We start from the raw sequence: 23,122 nt of genomic DNA on the forward strand, positions 1-23,122 counted from the left end.
CAGTTCGTCCAGTACCGCGAGCCGAGCCCAGATGGCGACATGCACTGTGGCATTGATCCGCGGTCTGTTGTGCTCTGGGACATGCAATTTGTTGCTGCTGGTCTCTGCGATGGGATAGGATGGGCAATATCTTGTGCAGAGAGCGAGAACCCCGCCGGGCGACGGAGGGAGGGTGAAGTGGTTCAATCTGCCGCCTCTGTCGCCAGATATTGGGGACAATCAATCAATGATTGATTGCTAGATATTGGGTGCCCCAAGATCCATATCCATCCATCGCAATGTTACCCCGGGCCGTCTGCAAGTCTTGCCGTCCCCTGATGCTGTGCTTCCACCACCCCTTTTTGTCCCCTACCCATTTCGTTTCTTCTGTCGTGGCTTTTCTCCCCCTCTGGCACACATCTCGATCATTGTTGGGGACTGTGAACTGTCCAAAAGGTGGGGGATATCTCGTCATGTCATCCGTGGCTGTCCATGGATCCAATGATTGATGGACCGACTTCGTGTCCTAGCAACGGGTTTCTATTTCTATTTCCATATTTCCATCTAGGGACCGACTCTCGACCCTAGTCTGTCAGCGACTCGGGCCCTCTTCCCTCGCTTCCCTTCCCCTGCCGACCCCTGACTTGTTCCGCCATGATCCATGATCTGAGTGATGGTACCTGGGTGTGCCCTGGTCCTGGCTTGTCCCGCGCTCGGAAGCTGAGGGCTATGGGTTGCAAAAATTTCCCTCTCTTCCATCCATCCCACCGTTACCGGTATTGCCGGAGATAGAAAAGAATGAGGGAAAATTTCCTCTGTCTTTGATTACCCTGTCTGCCGATTCTCCAGACTCCAGACGACGTGGTTGTAGATCCGGGGTCCCATGCTAATCAGCCAATTCAATCGATCGTACCATGCCATGCCATCTGGACAGCAGGCCTGGGTTGTCACATTTTTTGTTTGTATCGCGCCAGGTTGCCTGGCGACCGGGTCCTCTCCGTGCTCCCCGTTCCTGCGCCGTGCTACCGTGCTGCTGCGTGTTGCTGCTGCTAGAGCTTGTGACGATGTCGTTGCTGCTACTACCGCTCCTTTGATAACGATTGTCCTCTCCTGCAGCACAGCGTCGCTTTCTGTAAGCCACATGAAATCATCCTCAACTCACCTATCCCACCCTTTGTCTTTATCGGCCGCATACCCCTCGAGATGCCGTGCTTCCATGCCTCGTACCTGCGCAAGCGGGTGAAAGTCAATCCACTTGTTCTTCCGAATAGGCAAGATGGGAAGCAAGGGGCTCATGTTGGCCATGGAGGTGGAATTCAGTGATAAGACAAGTAGGGTACTTGGCTTGGCCCTCGGCATTGCTCTGCTACGTAGGTACGGAGAATTCTCCTCCTATTTCGAACACACTGTCCACTGCGCATTAGAGACATTTGGACCAGACTCGACCATGCCACAATTCTTCCCTCCTCATCCATTGACAGAGGACGTCTCTTGTTGTAACCTCTGGTGCTTCAACTTGTCGAGACACCCGCGCTCAGACCTCGAAAACAGTGCCACACCCTTTGCGAGTCCCTGGCGCCCGCCGCACGCTAAAACTCGAGCCTTACCCAATCGGGACCAGCTCCCGAGTTCCCTGAGCCACTATTTTAAGCAACAGCCACAGAAATCGATCGGCATCAGGGCGATCTTGTGGCTGTGTTACTCTCCATCTCCATATCTCGACCTCAGGAAACCACATGCATCGCGATAACAGGCGCGACGTGAATGGTCAGCCTACGATCTATCAAAATGATCGTAGGGAAGAAGCGCAAGCTTGACCCCAAAGACACGTCAAACACACCAAAGAAGAAAAGTTCATGTAGTGACACGCCTGTGAGACGCGATCTCTTGGAGCGCTGCTATGCTAGGGTCACTACACTAAGAGACCATGTTCTCTCCAGCTTGCCTCGAGGTTCCCGCCTTCGACGCAAGAAAGTTGCATCAATCGGCCAGGGCGACAACATTGGAGAGGTTGAGAGTCAATTGTCTCGACTATTGGATTCGTCTCTTGTTTGTTTTCGTGACCAAGCTCGCGACAGCGATGACACGCGATGGGAGCAATGGCTTGTCTTCTCGCAGAAGGAAGACGAATCTTATGTTAGCATTTCGGATGGAATTGCCGGCTCGATGTATTCGCAGTCAGAGGTCCGTCTTCTTTCTATTATTTATGCCTTCTCGTGCTAACTTTGCTTCTAAGATTGTCGACTTTGTCGTGTGGCTCCTGTTCTCTAGAGACTTGAAAGCTGGACGACGGCCGAAACATTTACTTTGCGACGGCTTCAGAAAATCAGCTGGACCAGGCGATCAGGGAAATACAAGTATCCCGGGACTCTTCAGCCTCTACCCCAACTCCCATGTCAAGGCGCTTAGGGAAGCTCCTTGGCCGCAGTTGCTGGCACTCCTGGGCCGAGCTGGTGAAAAGATCATGATCGACTTGCTAGTTGATACTTCTGTCTACGTCAATGTACAGGCGGGGTTTAACAATTACTACCAGCTCACTGGTAAATAACTCCTGTTGCTTCTCTGTTTCACTGTACTGACCTTCCCAGGTGTACCGTTGTCAGAGCTTGATCTTCCCGGGGGTAACGTATCACTTGCGAATGGATCTTCTGGCGAATGCCGAAAGCCTGCAGATATCACATTGGTGAGAAGCAGAATATTCTATGCCAAGCCTTCTCTCACTTCTCGAGGCTCGATCCAACCTGGCTACAAGCACATTCGTAATTCTATCTCATTGTTTATCAAAGGACCAACGTCACTGACATTGCGTAGATGTTCTGAACAGATATACTCGTGTCCCGGATCCAAGTGACCACCAGAAATCTGATCAAAACGTTCAGCGACAGCACATGCTGAAAATTATGATGTACATGTTTCCTCGTCAGTTTGGACTACACAACGTCTTCACTTCGCAGGTGGATTTCACCAAGACCTCCCAAAAGTTCCAGGACTACACGTTGAGAGAGGAGGAAATCGCGCCAGCTTTCCAGCCAAAACCTGGACAGACTGGCATCCAGATGCCCAAGATACCCAAGAGGCTTCGTGGCGACTTGGAGCAACTGGTTGAGCGTCTGCAAACCCGCCATGGGCGCTGCTCATACGTCGAACTTTTACGACATTATTGCCCCTGTGTCTTTGACAGACCCCATCGGACTCGGAAACCGAAGATAGAGAAAGATTTCATCTCCTCTCACAAGCTCAAACAGTCACAACTCGTGTCAACAGCTTCGCGCCGAAGGAGGGCATTCTCTCAGAAGCCTCCTGAAAAGGCATGGACAGACACGCAACTGCCAGTCTTACCCAAATGCAAGTCTCTTGTCGACCTCTCAACTCCGACGTCTCAGGTCTCGGCATTTTGTCAAGCCGTGCTGTCAAAAATCCTCCCGCACAAGGTCTGGGGCGATGAAGATGTTCAGAAGCATAATAAATCGATAATTATGCAGAAAATCGATCATTTTGTTAAACTAAGACGGTTTGAAACCATGTCGCTGCATGAGATGTCACAAGACTTGAAGGTAGGCAACCTTCTCGACAACAGGCTTCAACCCACTAACCATTCAAGATCCCAGATATAACCTGGCTTCAGCCTCCAGGCTCCGCAGGCCAAAAGCCAAGCAAGACGGACACGGCAAAACGACACGAGATTTTCCATGAGTTTCTCTACTTTGTGTTTGATTCCCTCCTGATACCCCTAATTCGCAACAACTTCTACGTCACCGAGTCCAATACCCACCGATACCAAGTCTTCTACTTCCGCCATGAAGTCTGGAAGCACATCGCAGAGCCTGCTATGGCAGATCTCAAAGCGGATATGTTTGAAGAGGTCAGATTAGACGAGGCATTGGCTGTCCTCCAATCAAGGCGGTTTGGCTTCAGCCAAGTTCGTCTGTTGCCCAAGGGTGACAAACTCCGCCCCATCATGAACCTCAGGCGGAGGGCTCTGACCCGAGGAGCCTCAAAAACCCTGGGGCCTAGTATCAATACCATATTAGGACCGGTTCATACGTTGCTGAAGCTGGAAAGGGTCAGTAAAGCCTCTACTACTCCAGAACCAAGACTAACCACGGACTGTAGGACACCAATCCCTCGAAACTAGGGTCTACCATGTTCTCCGTGAGCGATATTTACACCCGGCTGAAGCTCTTCAAGGAATCCCTTGGGCCTCGTCATGATAAGCTGTACTTTGCCAAGATCGATGTCAAGGCTGCTTTCGACACGATCCCTCAACCCGCAGTTATCAAACTCATGGGCTCCATACCAAGCCAGGACAAGTACACCATCATGAAGCACGCCGAGGTCAAGCCCGGCGAGCGGGCGCTGCTCGAATGTGAAAAATCCTCATCCAAAGCCATCCGGCGATGGCACGCAACGGCCCTGGCCGAGGGCGAGCCCTTCAACTTTACCGCACGGCTCGAGAGGGATTTAGCAGGAAAGAAGAAAAACACCGTCTTCGTGGACAGTGCCATGCGAAAAACTCACAGCGTTGGCGAGCTCCTGCGCCTCCTGAACCAGCACGTTGAGCAGAACCTAGTCAAGGTCGGCAAGAAGTATTACAGGCAAAAGATAGGCATCCCCCAAGGATCCGTTCTTTCGTCGTTCCTGTGCAACTACTTCTATGCTGATCTCGAGGCCCAATATCTGGGCTTCCTGGCCTCGCCTGACACCCTGCTGTTGCGACTCATTGACGACTTCCTCCTCGTGACGCTGGATCAGGACAAGGCTGTCAGATTTGTGGACACGATGCACCAGGGCGTTTCCGAGTACGGCGTTGTGGTCAACCCGGCAAAGACCTTGGTCAACTTTGATATGTCGCATGACGGCACTCCTGTTCGCAAGGTTGATGGTCAGGCAGGCTTCCCTTACTGCGGAACCACCATTAACTGTCAGACTCTGGATATTACCAAGGACAGACAGCGGGACGCTAATCTTGGTAAGTCTGATTTTCCTATGGATTCTATACGATATCATGCAAGGACATTGCTCACGCTTAAACAGACGTATCTGCCTCTCTTACAGTTGACTTTGGTCGAACGCCAGGTCAAAACTTCCAGCGCAAAGTGCTCAGTAGGTCTAACCAGTCCATTAGACCACATGTATTCGCTAACAGGCCTTCCTCCTAATAGATGCCTTCAAGATTCAGTCTCATCTCATGTTCTATGATACATCCCACAACTCAACACGAACTGTGCTTACATCGCTCCAAGGGGCGTTCGGCGAGACAGCTAAGAAGATGTGGGCATATCTCCGCTGCCTTGGCAAATCACGACAGCCCAGCAGCGAGCTGGTAGTCCGTAAGGGCCCTAGATCTCCTCCTGTGAATCCCTTTACTGATTCTGCACCCAGGAACTATTATGAAGGTCATTGATGTTGCCTTTCTGCTCCTGACTAGCAAGTCACGGACGATGCGCTACCCCCAGTATAAATGCGACATTCGCAAATCACAAGTTGCACTGTAAGTAGTCTATATCTTGAAACTGAGCGTGTGTGTGTTTTCTGACCAAACTAGGGTGGCCTGCTTGGCATTTAGGGAGGTGTTGGCGGCGAAGCAGAGTAGATATCAGCCAGTTGTGGCCTGGCTACGCAAGGAAGTGGACAGACTCGCTTCTGGAAAGCAGTATGAGAGTCGCCTGAATTCTTAAACGTAATGTGATGAGGCATAGAGATGGCTAACTGAACCATCCAAGGGCGTTGGTTTAGTCTGTCCTGTCTTCTGAGAAATCCTAGTCTATAATACCCGAATACCCATCTGTTTCTACCCAGCCATCTATGAACCTTTTTGCACACGTCCAAACACCTCTATGCAATCTGTTGACCTCGAGAGACATTCCTGATACATCACATCTGCAAACCGCTCTTCCACCAGCTCTTGTCCGAGTGCCAGAAAGGGAAGAGTTCTCTGTTCCATCTCCACCAGTGGTCGTTTGGATGACCAACCCCTAACCACCGTAGCGGAGAAATGGGTACAGGCTCCAGGAGCCAGAGTCCTGTAGATGCAATGTCGTCCGTAAAGAATGGAGCCGTCAAGTATAACCAGGCCAAAGAGGACATTAGGTTGAATATCTGACGGAGCCGTCGTGGAGTGCCGGGCAAATATCTGTCGATGGCATGATTCACAGCATGCTGCAGGACAATGCCGGGGGGCTGAAGGAGGAAGAAGCATGGAGAGCGCCAAATTTTGGTATCTCGCATACAGGAGATGCTCCCCGCGGCGTGAAGTAGTCCAGACTGGAAGAACGAGATGTACATGGTGATGACCTGGGTGAGCAATGTCTTCTTGCTGAGATAGCCTTGGTCAACCAGATACTTTGCGGGAGCAACAAACTGGAGACGGAAGGTCTGATGCCACCACGAACCCCACCACCCAGCTAGACCTCTATCGAGGACTTGAGAGAACGAGCCGAAGATAGAGGTGTATTGCCAGAGCTCACCACGTGCTGGGAATAGAGAACTGAAGGCGAAGTACTGGTACAAGTCGTGGAGGTTGAATATTGCCTGGATAGGAGCAAAGATACCACCCAAGCTGAAGAGTTCCCGGTACAAGAGGAGAAGCCATGGGGGGAAGCGACTTAGGAAAGGGGGCAGCTCAAGGCCATGATCAGGGCCATAGATAAAATAGGGGTCCTTGACCACAAAGACTGCCAGGAAATCAAGCAAGGCGTACATGACGGCGACATTACGGATTCGCGTCCATACAAATTCGGCTTGCGTGAGACTGCGCTGGTAACCGCTTCTTGAGACAATAGGCATGCCCTTGAGAGATACAGGGTCTCCATCACGGACATTGTGAGGAATATTGGGTCTGGGAACTGAGGCGATGGAACAGTTCCAACCTGCCAAGATGTCAGAGGAATCCCTGTGATAAATGAACCATCTTCTAGTGTGAGTGAAGACCTACCGATCTTTCTAAAGTTGGTGGCGAGATCAAAGGTCCAGTTGAGCCTCTCACCGAACGAACCGTTTTCAGGAAAGGTTTGCCAGACGCAGCCCGAGTCCTCAAGACTGTTGTGCTCTCCGTCATCCTTGGCCGTGGGGACAGATTCTAGCCTCCGTTGTCGTAATCCATCTTCCTTGGAGGATCCGTTTGTTTCCTTAACATGATGCTTGGACGCCCCGTTCATCTTAGTCGAGTCTTTGGCAACTTTGACTGCCCTCGCATAGTTTGACTGCGGATCAGTCCAGACGAGGAGGTTCAGAGTTGAAAGGATGCCCCAGATTCCCATCAGCCCAGAAGCGTAAGCACAGGCAACGTTCATGCTTGACATGGTGCGGATTATGTTGGCGTCAAAAGCAACAACGAATCCGACAATGAGCCATCGAGAGCGGTATAGCCATGGTCGGTTTCTGTGGGGGATAGCAAGGTAAACTGGAGGTAGGATGAAAGGCCCGAGGAGACAGTATGGGAGGACTAGGGGACTTCGAGTACCCTCAGCAACCGCGCGAGCAAAGGCCTCCCTATACTCTATTCGAGCGAGATCCGCAAGATCTGGTAACAGGGTCATGGTGTGGATATATGGGTTGGGGTTGGGTTGGAGTTGAAGTTGATGACAAGGGTCAAGGTTAGGTTGCAGCCAACGTTGCCCTGAAGAAGCTGCCTTTCTAGAGTTGTATGATCTGTACCTGAAGCTATTTCATGACGCGGATAGTCGACGGCTTGGGGATTTCTTGGAACTGTGCTCCGAACTCGGGCAAAAGGACCAACGCTGTGTGTAGTACAGCCACAATAAAAGGCTCGTTCGAGATAGGATAGAAGCGAACGCTGTGCTCATCAAGAGCGTCTCAAAAGAAAAACAGGGGAACCGAATCAAGGAACAGGTTATGAAAGGGCCATTGATCGGGGCCCGATTTGGTGATGGTGATGGGTGTGGAGAAGGATTTTTGGGCCAGCGTGAATGAAGATCTGGGACAACCTAGAGACTCAGGGTCACACGGTCGATGACAGAGCGAGTCACTAGGGCCTGCCTTCCGAGCCTAGCAGCAGGTCTAACAACTGTGCATGTTTTTCTGCCTTACGCTGTCTCACTAATGAATGAATTGCTTCTTTGTCCAACGTCAGCAGAAGCACCAGTAGGCTGAGGCCGCGTCTTGCATCGTCAGGACGTAGAGAAGCTTTTCAGTGGACGTTGAGTGGTCTCAGGGCCTTGGAGGGTGCCACAGCGCGCTGGGCGATAACCTACCGATGCATGGACCGGGGTCGTGCTTGCCGCGTCTGTCTGTTCAGGCCCAACCTATTTGTCAAGTCCTCAGGAAGGTGCCACGAGGATATTGTTGTAGGTGAATATTCCGACCAAGCTTGCGAATACCATTTTTCATAACAAATAACTCATTCATTTACCTGACCATCTCGTTCGTCCATCACCGTGAACTATCAACAGAGAAGCTACAATGGGGCGCTTACGACCCAAGTCGATTGCCGCCCGCCCCATGATCTACAGTATCTCAATGCTCATTCGGCTGGTCGGACTCGGACTACCGCATGGACCAGACTCCTCACAGGGCTGATGCCTCGACGCAACCCCAAGCTTTATAACTAATCATCAGCCGGAAGCGGTCAGGCGCTTGAGTCGCTTGAAGAACGGAACCTTGTTGTCTCTCCTTCACAAGCTATCGTTCTAATCGAGCCCCAGGTGCTTACGAACGAGGCTCCAATCTCGCCTCAATCCTTCGTGGCCTTTTTAGGCTGTAGCTCGAACCATTAGTCATAACCCTTCCAGTCTTCCTTTCCTTCGGAGAGAATGCGTGGCGTAGGCACCTAGGCGCCCGAACAAAAGCACCCGACGCCCGACACCTTGTCTCATTGATATCAGCAGCCCCTCGGAGTTGGTCCAGAACCAGCGCATCATCTGGCCAAACATGGCATCTACTGCGGTTGCACAGACTGCCGACTCCGTGCCTAAGCACCGGGCATGCGATGAGTGCCGTAAGTCCGGGATACTGCTCGCTGGTCAGCTCGGAGACTTATCAGTCATCAGGTTCCCGAAAACTCGCTTGCTCTAAGGAGCCCGATGGTTGCTCCCGTTGCAAGAAGGAGGGGATTCTATGTCACTACTCCCCCCAAAAGCCAATGGGACGTCCTCGAAAGAGACGACATGTGGAGAGTGAAGCCCCCCTGCCGCCTGCTCAAGATGTGTCCGGGCCTGGAACTGCAGGCTTGACATTTGCCCACGGCTTCCATGACCAAGCTCACGATTATCCACCCTTGCCTTCTGATGGTTTTGATCAGGGACTCGGCTTCTTAGACGAGTCTGCCTCTTCAAATCTCGAGTTCTGGGACTTGTTGCCCAACAACTACCTCGATACACGTCCTACAGATCCTCAGTTACTTCAGCACGATGCACCGGCAACCCAAAAGACCTCTGGGGGTCCTCCATTGACTCTCAGTGGCGTAGACCTTCTTGGAACTATCAACTTTGACGAACCCGATCTTTCTCAGGCCCTTGTATCTAAGGACCTAAACGCATCACTGCAGCAATACATGGTCGACCAACTCAGTCCCCGGCAGACACATGACAGCTCGAATGCCTCTACACCACCCGACTCGGCACTTGAAAGTGACCACGGCACGTCGGTTGGCTCCCCTGATGACAACGCTACGATACCACCACCTCCTTCGCTGCGTTCTGTTCCTACTGTGCCCTGCGGGTGTCTATCATCGCTCTATCTTGCGCTGGACTCTCTCACTCGCCTTCCCGATGAGGTTATACCGGCTATGCGTGTTGCTCGTAACGCATCCAAGATCGCCCACGATGTTATTGAATGTTCTGTCTGCTCCAAACCTCTGATTGATGAGCCGACGAAGCCGCCCCCGATCCAGTGCTTTCAGAACCTTATGCTGATAGGCACGCTGGTGCCGTCTGCTTGCAACGCCTACGCTACCATTCTCGAGATGGTCGATGCCGAAACAGCTGCTGCCAAGAAACATGGGCGATCATTCTGGTTCTCCTTTAAGGATATTGGCGGTCTGTGGGGGCGTGTCGGCGACAATGCCGGCTCATGTTCTGTCATTGAGAATTACAACAACAAGAGCATGGAGCCCGATATGTGGAGGCTAACCATTCGCGGACTCCTCCGCCTCGATGTCTACGGGATCGACGAAACGGGCTCGACCGTACCGAAGAACCAGCGATTCACGCAGCCGGGGCTCAGAGATGTCGTCAAACAGCTCGAGGAACGGAGTCGCAAGCGCCATGAAATCTTGGATGCCCTCGTAGCTGCTGGTCACCCGCATGACGGAGTCTCTGGTGTCATTTACCCCTCGAAGCCGTGCACACCAGAGCAACGCACCTGCGTCAAGGTCCTGGAGACTGCGCGTGTTGCTCTGGACAACCTCGTGATTGCCTGATGCCACCATGAGCTTTACTGATATGAGCTTTCACAACACATGAGCGCAAGATTGATGGCGGACGAGTATGAAGGTGGATAGCATGTTTTGTCTTTTAAAAAATTAGGTGCTCATTCGTTTGCGACGGTACTATTGGAGTTCTCTTTGAATTAGCCACGTACAAAGGGCTGTTATGGGATCGGAGTTTGAATCTACTTGAAAGCCTGTTGCGTTGATGAAACGACTTATGTCACTATATCATGATTTAATACGAAACCTGCTTTCTGGAGCTCGTTGTGCTCTTTGACAATCGTCAAATGTATCGAGCGCTAGGAGGATCACCGTGCAAGAATGGGTGGTTGACCGACTTTGCCTAGGTCAAATCATATGTGACCATCTGTCTAATGCGCATTTCAAATTTGTTTCATTCTTTCGAGAGGTACACACCAGCCCAATAGCCGTATCCAAGACCTTGCCAATGCATGACCCAAAAACCGTCCAAAAACTCATATCGCCTTGACTGGAATTGTCCCCAATCGTATGCCCATGATAACGCCTTACATGCAGACTGAGATTTCTCAACCATGACTCCCCACCTTGCCACTCATTTCATACATCAAATAGCAAAAAGATTCGCTGGCATTTGTCATATTCCCTTCATTAGATGCTCAATCGTGATCCTCCACCATGCCGAGAACGTCAAGCTCGGTATGGATAATGCGTTCAAACTCCTGACGATCGATACCCGAGGCACGGGCAAGCATGTACAGACTGCGAATGCTACGCGAGACATGCTGCTTGACGCCAAACTCGTTCTGCTCCTGCTTGCCGGCTGAGGCTTCAAGCTTGGCGACCGTTTCCGACCCGTTGGAGCTGGCGCTCGAGGCTGGGCGCGGGTGCAGGAGAGCAGCGTGGCGCTCAGAGTCATCCCCGCTTCGGGTTGGGCTTGAATCACTCTTGTCGAGCTCGGCCAGTGTCCATGCCCCTTGTGTCTCGTTAAGTTCTGTGGCTTCGGCAGAGTCGTGCGTCACGACCCGTCCAAGCCCAAGGGGTGGAACAATCTGCGCCTGCTTTGCCGCCTCTTCCTCGTCAGGATCGTGATTGTCCATGGCGGGCTGGACAGTGTCGTACTGCGCAAAATATGCGTCCTCGGCTGAAGAAGTGCGGTGGTCCCCAACTTGAGAAGTTGGCATGGATGGAGGAGCAGGTGACTGCTTCTGGGCAGGTGTGCGAGCAGGTGTTGCATCATATCGCGCCCAGTAATCGTCGTCGTCGTCCTCATCTTCAAGACCGCCATTCGGGACGTGTAAACTGTGGCTAGTCGCACTAGTTGTTTGCTTGGTCGCCTTCTTTGCTTGGGCCTCTTCAAATTGGCGCTCAGCCTCTGCAATATTGGAGACACCGCCAAACTGCGAGAACGGAGAAGGCTTGTCCGTGGTAGTGACCTCGCCAACCCTCCATCCGTCACCGCCCCCTTCTTGGTCTCCTACACAGTAGACGAGCTGAAAGGCCAGGCCAAGATTGGAGAGGGCGACCAAAGCCTGCAGAGTCTCCTGGTCGACCCGGCGATAGCGGATTTCAGCATCGTAATCCCAGTCTACCTCAACCTCTCCGGACACAGGGTGAGGCTCCAGACTGCCGCCTTGAGCAATCTGGGTAAGCTCAGGCACCTTGGATGTGTCGTAGCAGAGAAGGCGCAGCCATGGCTCGGTACTTGAGGAGGACAGGATATTGACTCGTTGGCGAAGGATGGGAGATAACAGAGGCAGAATGCCAATGGCGGGCTGCTTCGAAATCGCGGCTGGTGGAATGGCAGGAAGAAATGGTGCCAAAAGCTGCGCAGTGTCTGGAGGAGGGACTGGAGCGGTAGCCATTGTGAGAGTCTGGCGGATTCGAGAAAGAGCTTGGTAGTGCAAGCTGGGAGTCGCCGAGTGTTATGGTGGCAGCGATGCCTCGTCCGGTCGTCGCAATAACGAGATCGAGATCGTGATCGTTCGAACCAGGTGGCCAGGCTTCACGTGTAACTCTGTGCCGTCGCTTCGGTCGGACCGCGGCGATGTGGTGGATAGCTACCCAGGGAGCTACCTCGTCAACACGTGCAAAGAGGACGGACAAGGATTTGATGGAGTCGTTTCGAGTAAGACAAGTCGAAGGGGAAAGATGATGGAATATGGGTGAGAGATAAAGAAGAAGGGTGCGGGAGGGTGAGGTTAATAAAGAGAGAGGAAGAGAGCCGGGAACAGAAGGTAGAGGATCGGAGATGCGGCAAGTTGCATCAGCGGGTAGTTGCCATCAAGTGACGTGCCTCCCAGTTGTTCTAGTTCTAGGCTCCGGCCCCGGGTATCGTTCGTGTGTGCGGGCTGGGACTGAATTACAGCGAGTACCGACGGGCCAGCCAATGAGAATGCCGGAGAAAGCAACCTCCCAGTTGAAATTCCGGGCTTCAGGGACTCGGAGCAATGGAAGCTAACGCATTGAGGGGTGCAGTGAGGCTGAGGAGGAGGACCGCAGTTCGTGGGGTACTGTAGGTACGTAGAGACGCGACGGTTGAAGCCCCACGTGGGTGCCGTCACCGGTTGAGCTATACTGTTTTTACGTTGTAGCTTGTTGCTGTGTTTAAAAAGTGATCATTTTCCTCACCAATTGAAATGTAGCTTTCTAGAGCTAATGTGTTTGGCATTGAGTTGTTGTTACTTCAAGCAGATGGAAGAACACCTCCAGCCTCTGCTGTGCCTCACTGTGCCTCGCCTGCTTCACTTGCCTCACTGAGAGATTCAACGCCAACTTCGGTTGAAATTGGTTGGTTCCAGCGGCCCGAGTTTAGTGGAGCCTCGCGACGCTTTCAAATCGCCCAGCCTTGCAGGGTTAGCCCGTGTACAAAAAGGTCCACTCAGTCAGGAACCTGACATAAAAGCATCGTGTGACTTGGGCACAAGCCTCGACACAGAATGAAGGCTTTATTCTGACTGCTCCCTTTCTCGGCACACAGTAACACAGTATTTCTTGAGACCTGCATGCAGGGTTCGTTCTATAGATCCCAACCTCGGTCCAGCGCAGGGGCTTGCGAACGATCGATGGATATTAAAGCCCCCCAACAGCCGCCATCGGACCTCAACATGAAAAGAATGGCTTGAAGATACATGTCCGACTTGACTTGTCCGGTTGGGAGGCCGCTCATCTGCTCTGCTTCCAAGGGCGAGAGACATGCCTGCTTCCATCGAGATCAAGACAAGACAACCGAGTGCACCGCCTACAGCCGCCTCCACCCGTCCACTCTGAAGTGACCATGTCGTCACTGAATCGTCGGAGTGAGCGGGCGGGTGACACTGAAATTTTCGGCGCAGGTGGCCACGGATTTCGATTGCCGTGACGATGACGGCCTCAACAACCCAAACATCATGCTAGGCGCTGAACTTTGCATGACATTCATCAGAGCTGTCATGTCTTGATTCATCCAATAATTATCGATACCTACCTGCCGCACATTAACCATCTCGTGCATTCCATCCTCATCGGCATAACTGCCCCCGACGTTCCTTTGTTCGGTCATCTTTCGACCCTTGTCAGTAACTTTCGGGTTTTCTGGGTCATCGTCCTCAACAGCTTGGACAACTGTTCATCGCCACCACCATCGCCTGTTGCTCGGATCGTTTGCGCATATTGCAGAGCGCTCTTGATATCCGTATCGCCCATTGATCTATTTGCGCATAGCCACGGTCCGACAGGGCCTAGGCCGCGTGTATGTCGCACAAAGAAGGTCACCTCAAAGATGAGGTAGATATGCCAACTTTACGCTTCCTCCGACAGAAACTGACTTGGCGACCAGGGCTCCAGACTCCAGACTGTGTCTGCGGGTGCGATAGCAGGTCTGGTCTCTCGGTATGTTGTTGCCAGGTCCCGCTTGTCGAATAAGTGAAGGCTGATTAATACTATCCAGCTTCGTCGTCTCTCCCCTCGACGTCGTCAAGATCCGCCTCCAACTTCAACCTTTCTCCCTTTCCGATCCCCTCGCACCCCTGCGCGAAGCTCCCGCATACCAAGGAGCGTTTGCGACTCTAAAACACATCCTGAAGCATGAAGGAATCACAGGCCTGTGGAAGGGCAATGTCCCTGCCGAATTGCTGTACGTATGTTACGGCGCAGTTCAGTTCACAACCTACCGCTCGACGACCGTTTTCCTCCAAACCGCCTTCCCGACACGCCTACCTGATACCGCCGAGAGCTTTATCGCTGGTGCCGCTTCCGGTGCTGCCGCAACCGGTATTACATATCCTCTCGACCTGTTGAGGACGCGGTTTGCGGCTCAAGGACGTCATCGCATTTACCGGTCGCTGAGAAGCGCCGTCTGGGATATTAAACGTGACGAGGGTTGGAGGGGGTTCTTTCGGGGCATTGGACCTGGCCTCGGCCAGATTGTGCCATTCATGGGCCTCTTTTTCGTCTCATACGAGTCTCTCAGGATCTCGTTAGAAGGCTTGCATATGCCTTGGGGTAGCGGAGATGCTACTGCAGGCATGATGGCTAGTATCATAGCCAAGACGGCCGTGTTCCCCCTCGACCTGGTGCGGAAACGTATCCAGGTCCAGGGTCCATCTCGAAGTCGATACGTGTATGAGAACATACCGGAATATTCAACGGCGTGGGGAGCGATCCGATCTATCCTGCGAACCGAGGGCTTCCGCGGTCTTTACAAGGGCCTGCCTATCAGCCTCATCAAGGCGGCGCCGGCGAGCGCTGTCACTCTTTGGACTTATGAGCAGACGATGCGATTCATGCTTAGTTGGGATTCAGGCGCCGAAGCGGTCATTCGGGAAGAATTATAGACAAAAAGTAATCTAATAGAGCCATCATAATAGCCATCAATCATACCCATGAATGCTTGCGCAATACGATCCTCCATTTCTTGTCTTATCCATCTCTTTAGTTGGCGCTCTTAAGCTCGGCATTCTTTGCGTCGGCTCGCTCAATGCACTCCTCAATAACCTGCCAGAACTTGGCAGTGTCGACTCCGCGAGGAATCCTCACACCCTCCTCGCCTGGGGGGAGGAGCTTGGCCAATGTACGTCCCGTCTGCTTTCCTGCCTTGGCCTCATCGAAGGTGCCCTCTGTGATGACGGTCACCTCGAATCGCTCATTGTGCTCCGGAGGCTCGCTGTGCTTGGCATCCCACTCGAAGAAGGGGATTTCGCCCTCAGTGCCAATGAGCACAGCGGCAACAGCTATGGGGTCATGCAGGGGAGGTCCGGCGGTGATGCCAAAGGTGTCACTGTGATTGTCAACTTCAAGTCGCGCGAGTATCATGGGAACTTGACTTACGCATATGTTTGCGCAAAGAAGTAGAGAAGCTCAACGAGCATGGTCCGCAGGGTTGTCTTTCCGGGACCTGTCTTTTCGGCTTCAGGCCCGTATAGGAGCATCTCTCTCACCTCAGGAGTTGCCAGTACCTGATGGCTCAGGTCCAACGGCACAATCGTGGTCTTGGCCGCGATCTCCTTGGTATGGAACACTGTCGCGGCAGCCTCTGGGTCGACGAGAATGTTGAACTCGGCCCAGGGCGTGTAATTGCCGATTCTGGGATGGCCGTCAACCTCGCCGAGGGGCGCATCCGAGAATCCCTCTCCGATGGAGCCGCCCATGAGACTCACGCCCTTGACATGGCTGATGAGCTCCGGATACTTGCGGAAGAGGGCGCCGACGTTGGTCAGGGCGCCGGTGGCGACGATCCATGCGGTGCCGGGGGCTTCGGCGCGGATGGCCTCAGCCATGGCCTCAACGGCCGGGACGGAAGAGGGCGAGACAAGTGGCTTGGGGAGCAGATCGGTACCGTCGAGGCCAGAGTCGCCGTGGATATCCGTAGGCGCATGAATGGCAGGGCGCTCAAGAGCCTTGTCTAGACCGATGTAGAGTGGGATGTCATGCCTGCCGATGGCGGTGAGGAGTGAGGCAGCATTGTGAGTGGTGTTTCTGCGCGATAAGGACAGGTTAGGAGACAAGGAACTGCGAATGAAGCCTTTGTTGCTTTGACATAAAGCCCAAGGACGTACTCAAGAGGCGCATTGCCAAAGATGGTTGAGATGCCGAGCAGTCTGATGCTGGGGTGGTACGCAGCGAGAAGGATAGCGAAGGCGTCCTGCGAGGTTGTTATTGGTTGGTCACTCAGACAAGACGCCACCGAGAAGCGAGTGCCATGGGATCAAGAATGCAACTGAATCTTTGTCGCTTATCTCGTACCAGGCCACAACCCAGCTCGATCTGAGGTGCCCATGGCAGCTTATACGTACATCATGGCCCGGGTCGCAGTCCAGCCAGACGGGGATCTGAGCTTCGGACATGGTTCTAGGTGATAAGAATGAGGCGAGTGAAGACGGGCAGGTAAACGGAATGAAAGTCACGGAAGCAAGTGTATTTAAGAGAAAGAGAGGATATCTTCTTCACACGCAACCATATGTTTCTTAGATTAAGTTGGAGTTGCGACGTTTCATCAGACCAGGGGCACTCTTCACCTTCCCTTCTCAATCTGACGGAGCTTATGGTGGGGTTTGCCCCTCACTTCTCCTATCGCTGGGTCTGCCAAACAAAGACCTTCTGTGCAACAGTGCACGTCAACGTGGTCCACACTCGACTCATGGCATCAAGGTAGCTGGAGGATTAACTGCTGATTGAGTCTTAGATGTTGCCAATGACGGATTGATACATGGCACTGGCAGTATGGACGGGTATTATGCGGGGAGTGCCTTGGGTGCGCCAATCTAGCTGGCCTGTCATTAGCCACGCATGCATGAAGTGTTTCATGACACACAACTCCATCATGACTTCTTCCGCTGCTCCATAACCCGCAACACATCGGCGGCACTGTTGGCATCGCCCTTTCGCTTCTTCGGTCCTCGTTTTCGCTTTGATGATCCGCCTCGAGCTTTACCCTCACCGTCATCATCCTCCTCGCCCCAGTTCGAGAGCTTGACCCGACTATCGTCAAAGTCCTCCTCATCAGCAAAGCGACTAGTACCAAAGCCCATGTCAAGATCCTCATCGTCGCGATCTGCCATTTGGAGGAGCTTCTTGCGCCGTTCATCCATCGCCTTGGCCCGCGCATCTTCATCCTGGTCCTCCTCATCGGAATCTGCATCGCCCTTGTCCTTCTTGATAGGGTTGATAGCAGCTGCACGCTTGATGGCTGCCATGATGGCTGGATCCGACATTGACGGCGCCTTGCTCTGTTCTTCAGATACAAGGCCAGTCTTGGCGCCCTGAAAGTAGTTCCGCGGTGCAGCTGGTGCTTGAGGCTTCGGCGGTGGAGGCATAGAATTGTCGGCAACTTCACCTTCTCCTTCGTCTTCCCCTCCCTTCTTTTTCTCCGACTCTTGATCGTCTGCATCAGAGTCTGAATCTGATCCATCCATGCCTGCCAGTGGATCGTAGTCGTCACCTACTCCCTCAAAGATGTCAATGTCTTCCTCCTCTTCTGGTTCTGCCTTTTTGCGGTATTCCTCCGGAACTTCCATTCCAAGCGGCTTTGCATCCTTGTCCGGCATCAAGAGACCAGCCCTACTGGCCTCGGCTTCCTTGTCAGCCCCGGGTTGAATCTTGCGGACCTTGCGCTTCTCGTGTCCATCCTCGTCCACGATGATCAAGACCTCTCTCCCTTTGCTGTCTCGCTCTATCCGTGACCCGGCCTTCTGCTTGGCCCCAATCTTTTTGAACCTGTCTCCCAGGGCATTTTCCTGCTGCGCCTTGGCTGCCTCCCTTGATGCCTTCAGCTCAGCCAGAATTTGATCTCGTGTTCGCTTCTTCCCAGGCGCAAGCGATACTGTCGATAATTGTCCCTTCTTCTTTTCGGTCTTCTCTTTGGCGACAGCTTGAACCTCCTGCCCTTCAAGTTGATCGAATTCATCGTCGACGTCCAGCTCAGGCTCGGCTTGTTGCTCTGATTCTTCCTTTTTCTCCCCGTAAATGTCGTCTCCGCGCCGAATCTTCTCCAATAGTTTAAAGTCGAGGCCCTTCACCAGATGGGTGCTCCCTAGATCTCCGCCCGCAATCTCGAATCGTCGCTTTTCGAATGTTTCTTGGTCAATCTCCTCATCTTTCAGCTGCTTTTCAAGCTCCTTGAGTTTCTCGGCACGATCATCTTCTGCGTCTTCATCGCGTTCTTTCGCTCGATCGACGTATCCAGAGGCGAGTTTGACGCCCTTGGGATCATAAGACTTGAATTTCTTCTGAGGTCGGGTCGCGTGGTTTCGCTCGGCGAGCTGTCGCGCAAAGTCGGCTTGGGCACCCCCTAGAGAGCGTCTATCATTATCGCGTCAGCAGCTTGCTAGGGACAAAATTGGAGCCACTCACGGTGTCATTGGGATACTCGATCGTTGGCGCGAACCGAGCGTACTCCCACCAGGGGTAGATGATGAGGCTGTAGAGGCGCCATCTTTGCTGGCAGAGCTCTTTTTTGAGTTTGCTTGAATAAGCTTCCGAAATTGTTCGTTATTCATGGCAGCGAAAGGAAAACGAGAGTTGCTAAAAACAAAAAGAGGCTGGGTTGACGGCGGCAAGGTGATGAATGGAAATCGATGTTCAGCCTTGCGAGCTGTGGCTGGTGTGTGTGTGTGTGGCGCAGCAGACTCAAGTCACGAGTTGTCGTGTTCAAAGGCGCGTCCACGTGCTCCATTTTACGCGGTCAACATCACTCACGCATCTGCTCTCCATGCAGCTGACAACTTCACCGACCTCCATTACGAACACACGCTCATCAAGAAACGGTCACATTATCATGGTTGCCAAGATTTTCAATATGCCTTCATTTCGCGAGAGCTCCATGTGAAAGTAGGGCAAATCTTGAGGCAAAGTATGAGCGCCACACACGATCGAGGCGCGCATTTCTGTCCACCAACATCAACGTGAACTCAGTCAACAGGCTTTTATCACATCACGAGGTTTAAGATGGGGAGCGTTCTCGATAAAAACTCCTCTCAAGTGAGGAAGCGCATTGAATCTCACACCTTTGAAGATGAAGGCGGAGAAGAGTACGATGCCAGTTCCTTCAATGGTTTCGGTGACTACTTTAGGCGCAAGAAGATCAAACTCCAAAATCTGGATGCCGAGATGCGCGAGTCATCAGACAAGCCTCAGATCTTCAAGGGCATCGTCGCACACGTTACCGGCTACACTCAGCCACCTTTGCATGTGTAAGTGATACCTGATAACTCCTATTCCGAGTGGAGCTCATAGAACATAGCCTTCATCGCGAGATTGTGCAGCATGGCGGTGGATTCCTTCAATACTTGGACTCTAAGACTATGGCGACTCACATCATTGCCTCAACGCTACCTCCCAAAAAGTCCGTTGACTTTAGTCGATACCGGATTGTCAAGCCCACATGGATCATGGAGTCAATCGAGGCCGGACAGCTCCTCCCTTGGTCCAATTATCGTGTCTTGGACGAAGGACCCAGGCAAAAGGTGCTCAAATTCGACAACAGTACCGGTCTCACGCAATCAACCCCCCGTCCAAAACAGGGCTACCGAGAACAGACGGACGGCAGCTTTTACACCAGCCAGCTTAAAGCCGCGTCACTACCTAGCCAAGCGCTCAGTGAGCTTGCTGAGAAGGCGCAGACTCCAGTACGGCCACCAGCCGGCGTTTCACCTATTACACCAAACACGATGGATATCAACAGTTCATCTTCCGAGGGGCTAAGCACGCCTCTGGGACGGTCATCACGAGAATCATTGCCACCAGGGTCGAAAGATGCTGGGTTTGCTGAAGAGGGCCTGGGTGCGGCGGTAGCAGACAGTCCCTCTGTATCTGCAAAGCAAGTCAAATCCCCAGACACATCAAAACCAATGACTTCAGAGGAGCACAATGCATGGTTACTATCTGATCCTCGGTTAAGGAAGTCGTCAACCGCCAATCCCGATTTCTTAAAGCAGTTCTATTTGGAGAGCCGATTACACCATCTCTCCACCTGGAAAGCAGAGCTAAAGTCGAAGATGCAGCGACTCGCTGCGGAGAAGGGGCTTTCGGGTGTCAAGAACAAGAGACGGCCTGGCTCAAGACGATATGTTATGCACGTCGACTTTGACAGCTTCTTCTGTGCGGTTTCCCTCAAAAAGAACCCCGAGTACATCGATAAACCGACAGTTATCGCACACAGCACAGGATCAGGATCCGAGATCGCAAGTTGCAACTATCCAGCCAGAGAATTCGGTGTGAGAAATGGCATGTGGATGAAGTCAGCGCTTGAAAAGTGCCCCAACTTGAAGGTTCTGCCATACGACTTTCCCGCGTACGAAGAAGCAAGCCGCCAGTTCTATGAGTCGATCATGAGCGTAGGCGGATTGGTACAAAGCGTCAGCATTGATGAAGCTCTAGTCGATATCACCTCCATCGTAATGACGAATACCGGTTCTCAAGGCACTGGACAAGATGGTGGGAACATCAGCAGAGAACGAGACATGGCAGACAGCCTTGCCAGAGACCTTCGTGAAAAGGTCAAGTCGCAGACGGGCTGTCATGTTTCCGTTGGAATTGGCGCAAATATCCTACAGGCCAAAGTAGCCCTGAGAAAAGCGAAACCTGCAGGACAGTACCAAGTGAAACCAGAGGAGCTACTTGATCTGATTGGAGACCTGAAAGTTGAACAGCTCCCTGGAGTCGCTCGGAGTATTGGTGGCAAGCTTGAAGAAATCGGCATCGTTCACGTCAAGGACATGCGAGATTTATCAAAAGAGCGTCTGACAACAGTGCTTGGCCCAAAGACGGGCGAAAAGCTCTGGGAATACGCCCGTGGTATCGACCACACGGAGATCGGAGAGCAACCACCACGCAAGTCGGTTTCAGCAGAAGTCAGCTGGGGCATTCGGTTTGTCAACCAAGCGGAGGCCGAGGAGTTTATCTATAACCTCTGCAAAGAACTCGAAAGACGCCTCTTGAACGAGCAGGTCAAGGGCAAGCAGTTGACCATGAAGATCATGAGAAGGTCGATGGATGCACCTCTTGATCCTGCAAAGCATCTAGGTCACGGCAAATGCGATACCTTCAACAAAAGCATCACCTTTGGCGTTCCCACCAACAGCTATCAAACCATTGGCAAGGAAGCCATTGCAGTACTACGGTCCTTCAAGTTCAGCCCCGGTGATCTTCGTGGACTCGGAGTACAAATGACGAAACTCGAAGCCATCAAAGCGAACGCAGGAGCACCAGATGGAAGTCAGAAGAAACTTGTCTTTACTGCTTTTGCAAAACCGTCTCCCGCCAGGAAGCCGTCTACGACAGAGCAGATTGATGAGATAGACAGCCCAGAGAAGCCAAAGAGCACGCCAAGCCGTGAGGTCCAGCTAGACCCGATTGCTGATGATCCCTTGACACCTCGAAAGCAAAGGATACACCCTGCTATGGCCCTTGCGAGGGCCAGTCAAGATGATGCGAAAGCAAAGACTCCTCTCAATATTTCCGGGACTCAGTTTATTATCCCAAGCAACGCGGATCCCTCCATTCTTGCAGAGCTGCCGAGTGACATCCGCAGCAAACTCATGGCACAAAAGTCTAGAACGGCCGAGGTTCGTGCTGAGTCTCCCGCATTGAAGTCGAGGTCTCAGAGCCCGGTGCCGCTCGACATGATGCCGTCTCAAGTCGATCCTGAGGTGTTCAATGCACTACCCGATGATATGAAGGCTGAGATTCTCGCTACCTACGGCCAACAGCCAAGGCAGACCACTCCACATCAGTCCCCCAGGAAAGACCGCACTATCCAGCCAAAGAAGCCCAGTACACCTACGAAACGAGGTGGCGCGAAGGGCTTGTTTAGCAAGGCTCAGCGGCAAAAGGATGCCCAGGCTGGTCTGTTGCAGACTAATTTCCGAGCTGCGGCTTCTGTGGGCGACACCTTTGAGGAGGAAATCGAAGAACTCGACCCAGAGTTCCTCTCGGAACTACCAGAAGACGTGCGAAAAGAAGTACTTGCTGATCATCGGCGCCGGAAACTGGCCCAACAAGCAGGACTTGATGCTCCCTCACGGAAGCACAATACTCCTGATCCCGAGGGGCTACTGCCAGGTGGCCAGCGTAGAATTCAGTTCGCCCCAGTGCCACGCAAGGTCACATTTCCAGGTTTAGGGGTCAGTTCTACTCGGGAGGTCAAAGACATGCTAGACGCATGGCACGGCGAGACGAGGAAGGAAGGCCCTCACCGAAGAGATGTTGAAGTTCTAGAAAAGTTTCTTGTGCGAGTGATTCAGGAAGAGCGCGACTTGGAGAAGGCAACCAAGTTGGTCAAGTGGTTGGATGTTCTTGTGGAACAAGATGGCCGAGATGGAAGAGGCCAGGAGTCTTGGAGACGGTCAGTTCAGAGTGTCAAGGATGCTGTTCAGGGTGCAGTGAAGCAGCGAGGCATGGCTCCCCTGAAGCTGTGAAGATTATATCCAAGGTAATGGTGTAAGTCAGGATCGTGAATGACAGGATAGACATGACGTTATACCCCTTTATTAGAGACGGCTGTTCAATGTTTTTTTATACAACTCGAGTTTTTTCGGCCTTGGCCTCAGATCTTAAAAGAACCATGCAGCCAACATGGCAGTGAGTAACAATGGCCATGGTGCCCTTGTTATGGCTGCCGAGTCTGGTGCATCACCCCCTTTTGACAACTCGTATACGCTCAACTTTAATGGGCCACCGCAGACTTGAGAAGAGTTTCCCTCGCATGGATTCGTGCAGTTATCGTCACGAAGCTTCTCCGAGAGGGCAGATAGATACGGGGCGCACCAGCATTCCCTGGAGAAGGAGTATGTTAGTCAAGAA

The 23,122-nt window shown here is 52.6% G+C and overlaps 8 protein-coding genes across 8 annotated transcripts; 4 read left to right on the forward strand and 4 right to left on the reverse strand.

The window, feature by feature from the left end:
- Positions 1-1,767: 1,767 nt before the first annotated feature.
- LRP88_08172 (uncharacterized protein) lies at positions 1,768-5,657 on the forward strand (the record flags this gene model as incomplete). The annotated part of the gene is made up of 11 exons (XM_083244681.1): positions 1,768-1,808; positions 1,920-2,163; positions 2,216-2,519; positions 2,568-2,738; positions 2,791-3,060; positions 3,588-4,042; positions 4,093-4,948; positions 5,014-5,082; positions 5,142-5,309; positions 5,362-5,470; positions 5,525-5,657. 11 exons carry the CDS (start codon positions 1,768-1,770, stop codon positions 5,655-5,657), a joined length of 2,820 nt encoding a protein of 939 aa, XP_083099175.1.
- Positions 5,658-5,853: 196 nt separating this feature from the next.
- On the reverse strand, positions 5,854-7,517 carry LRP88_08173 (wax synthase family protein; the record flags this gene model as incomplete). Its single annotated transcript, XM_083244682.1, has 2 exons — positions 5,854-6,848; positions 6,914-7,517. 2 exons carry the CDS (start codon positions 7,515-7,517, stop codon positions 5,854-5,856), a joined length of 1,599 nt encoding a protein of 532 aa, XP_083099176.1.
- Positions 7,518-9,079: 1,562 nt separating this feature from the next.
- Positions 9,080-10,357, forward strand: LRP88_08174 (uncharacterized protein; the record flags this gene model as incomplete). The annotated part of the gene is made up of 1 exon (XM_083244683.1): positions 9,080-10,357. The coding sequence occupies one exon, from the start codon at positions 9,080-9,082 to the stop codon at positions 10,355-10,357; it is 1,278 nt and encodes a 425-aa protein (XP_083099177.1).
- A 647-nt stretch (positions 10,358-11,004) lies between these two features.
- LRP88_08175 (uncharacterized protein) lies at positions 11,005-12,210 on the reverse strand (the record flags this gene model as incomplete). Its single annotated transcript, XM_083244684.1, has 1 exon — positions 11,005-12,210. One exon carries the CDS (start codon positions 12,208-12,210, stop codon positions 11,005-11,007), a length of 1,206 nt encoding a protein of 401 aa, XP_083099178.1.
- Positions 12,211-14,105: 1,895 nt separating this feature from the next.
- LRP88_08176 (thiamine transporter TPC1) lies at positions 14,106-15,159 on the forward strand (the record flags this gene model as incomplete). Its single annotated transcript, XM_083244685.1, has 3 exons — positions 14,106-14,110; positions 14,171-14,215; positions 14,274-15,159. The coding sequence occupies 3 exons, from the start codon at positions 14,106-14,108 to the stop codon at positions 15,157-15,159; spliced, it is 936 nt and encodes a 311-aa protein (XP_083099179.1).
- Positions 15,160-15,256: 97 nt separating this feature from the next.
- LRP88_08177 (uridine-cytidine N-ribohydrolase) lies at positions 15,257-16,668 on the reverse strand (the record flags this gene model as incomplete). Its single annotated transcript, XM_083244686.1, has 4 exons — positions 15,257-15,602; positions 15,653-16,300; positions 16,381-16,466; positions 16,618-16,668. 4 exons carry the CDS (start codon positions 16,666-16,668, stop codon positions 15,257-15,259), a joined length of 1,131 nt encoding a protein of 376 aa, XP_083099180.1.
- Positions 16,669-17,142: 474 nt separating this feature from the next.
- On the reverse strand, positions 17,143-18,681 carry LRP88_08178 (uncharacterized protein; the record flags this gene model as incomplete). Its single annotated transcript, XM_083244687.1, has 2 exons — positions 17,143-18,622; positions 18,674-18,681. 2 exons carry the CDS (start codon positions 18,679-18,681, stop codon positions 17,143-17,145), a joined length of 1,488 nt encoding a protein of 495 aa, XP_083099181.1.
- Positions 18,682-19,267: 586 nt separating this feature from the next.
- On the forward strand, positions 19,268-22,737 carry LRP88_08179 (uncharacterized protein; the record flags this gene model as incomplete). Its single annotated transcript, XM_083244688.1, has 2 exons — positions 19,268-19,512; positions 19,563-22,737. 2 exons carry the CDS (start codon positions 19,268-19,270, stop codon positions 22,735-22,737), a joined length of 3,420 nt encoding a protein of 1,139 aa, XP_083099182.1.
- Positions 22,738-23,122: the final 385 nt, after the last annotated feature.

Source organism: Fusarium phalaenopsidis (assembly GCF_050370095.1).
Source record: "Fusarium phalaenopsidis strain FUZ10S chromosome Unknown contig_32302, whole genome shotgun sequence".
In the NCBI taxonomy this organism is placed as follows: domain Eukaryota; kingdom Fungi; phylum Ascomycota; class Sordariomycetes; order Hypocreales; family Nectriaceae; genus Fusarium; species Fusarium phalaenopsidis.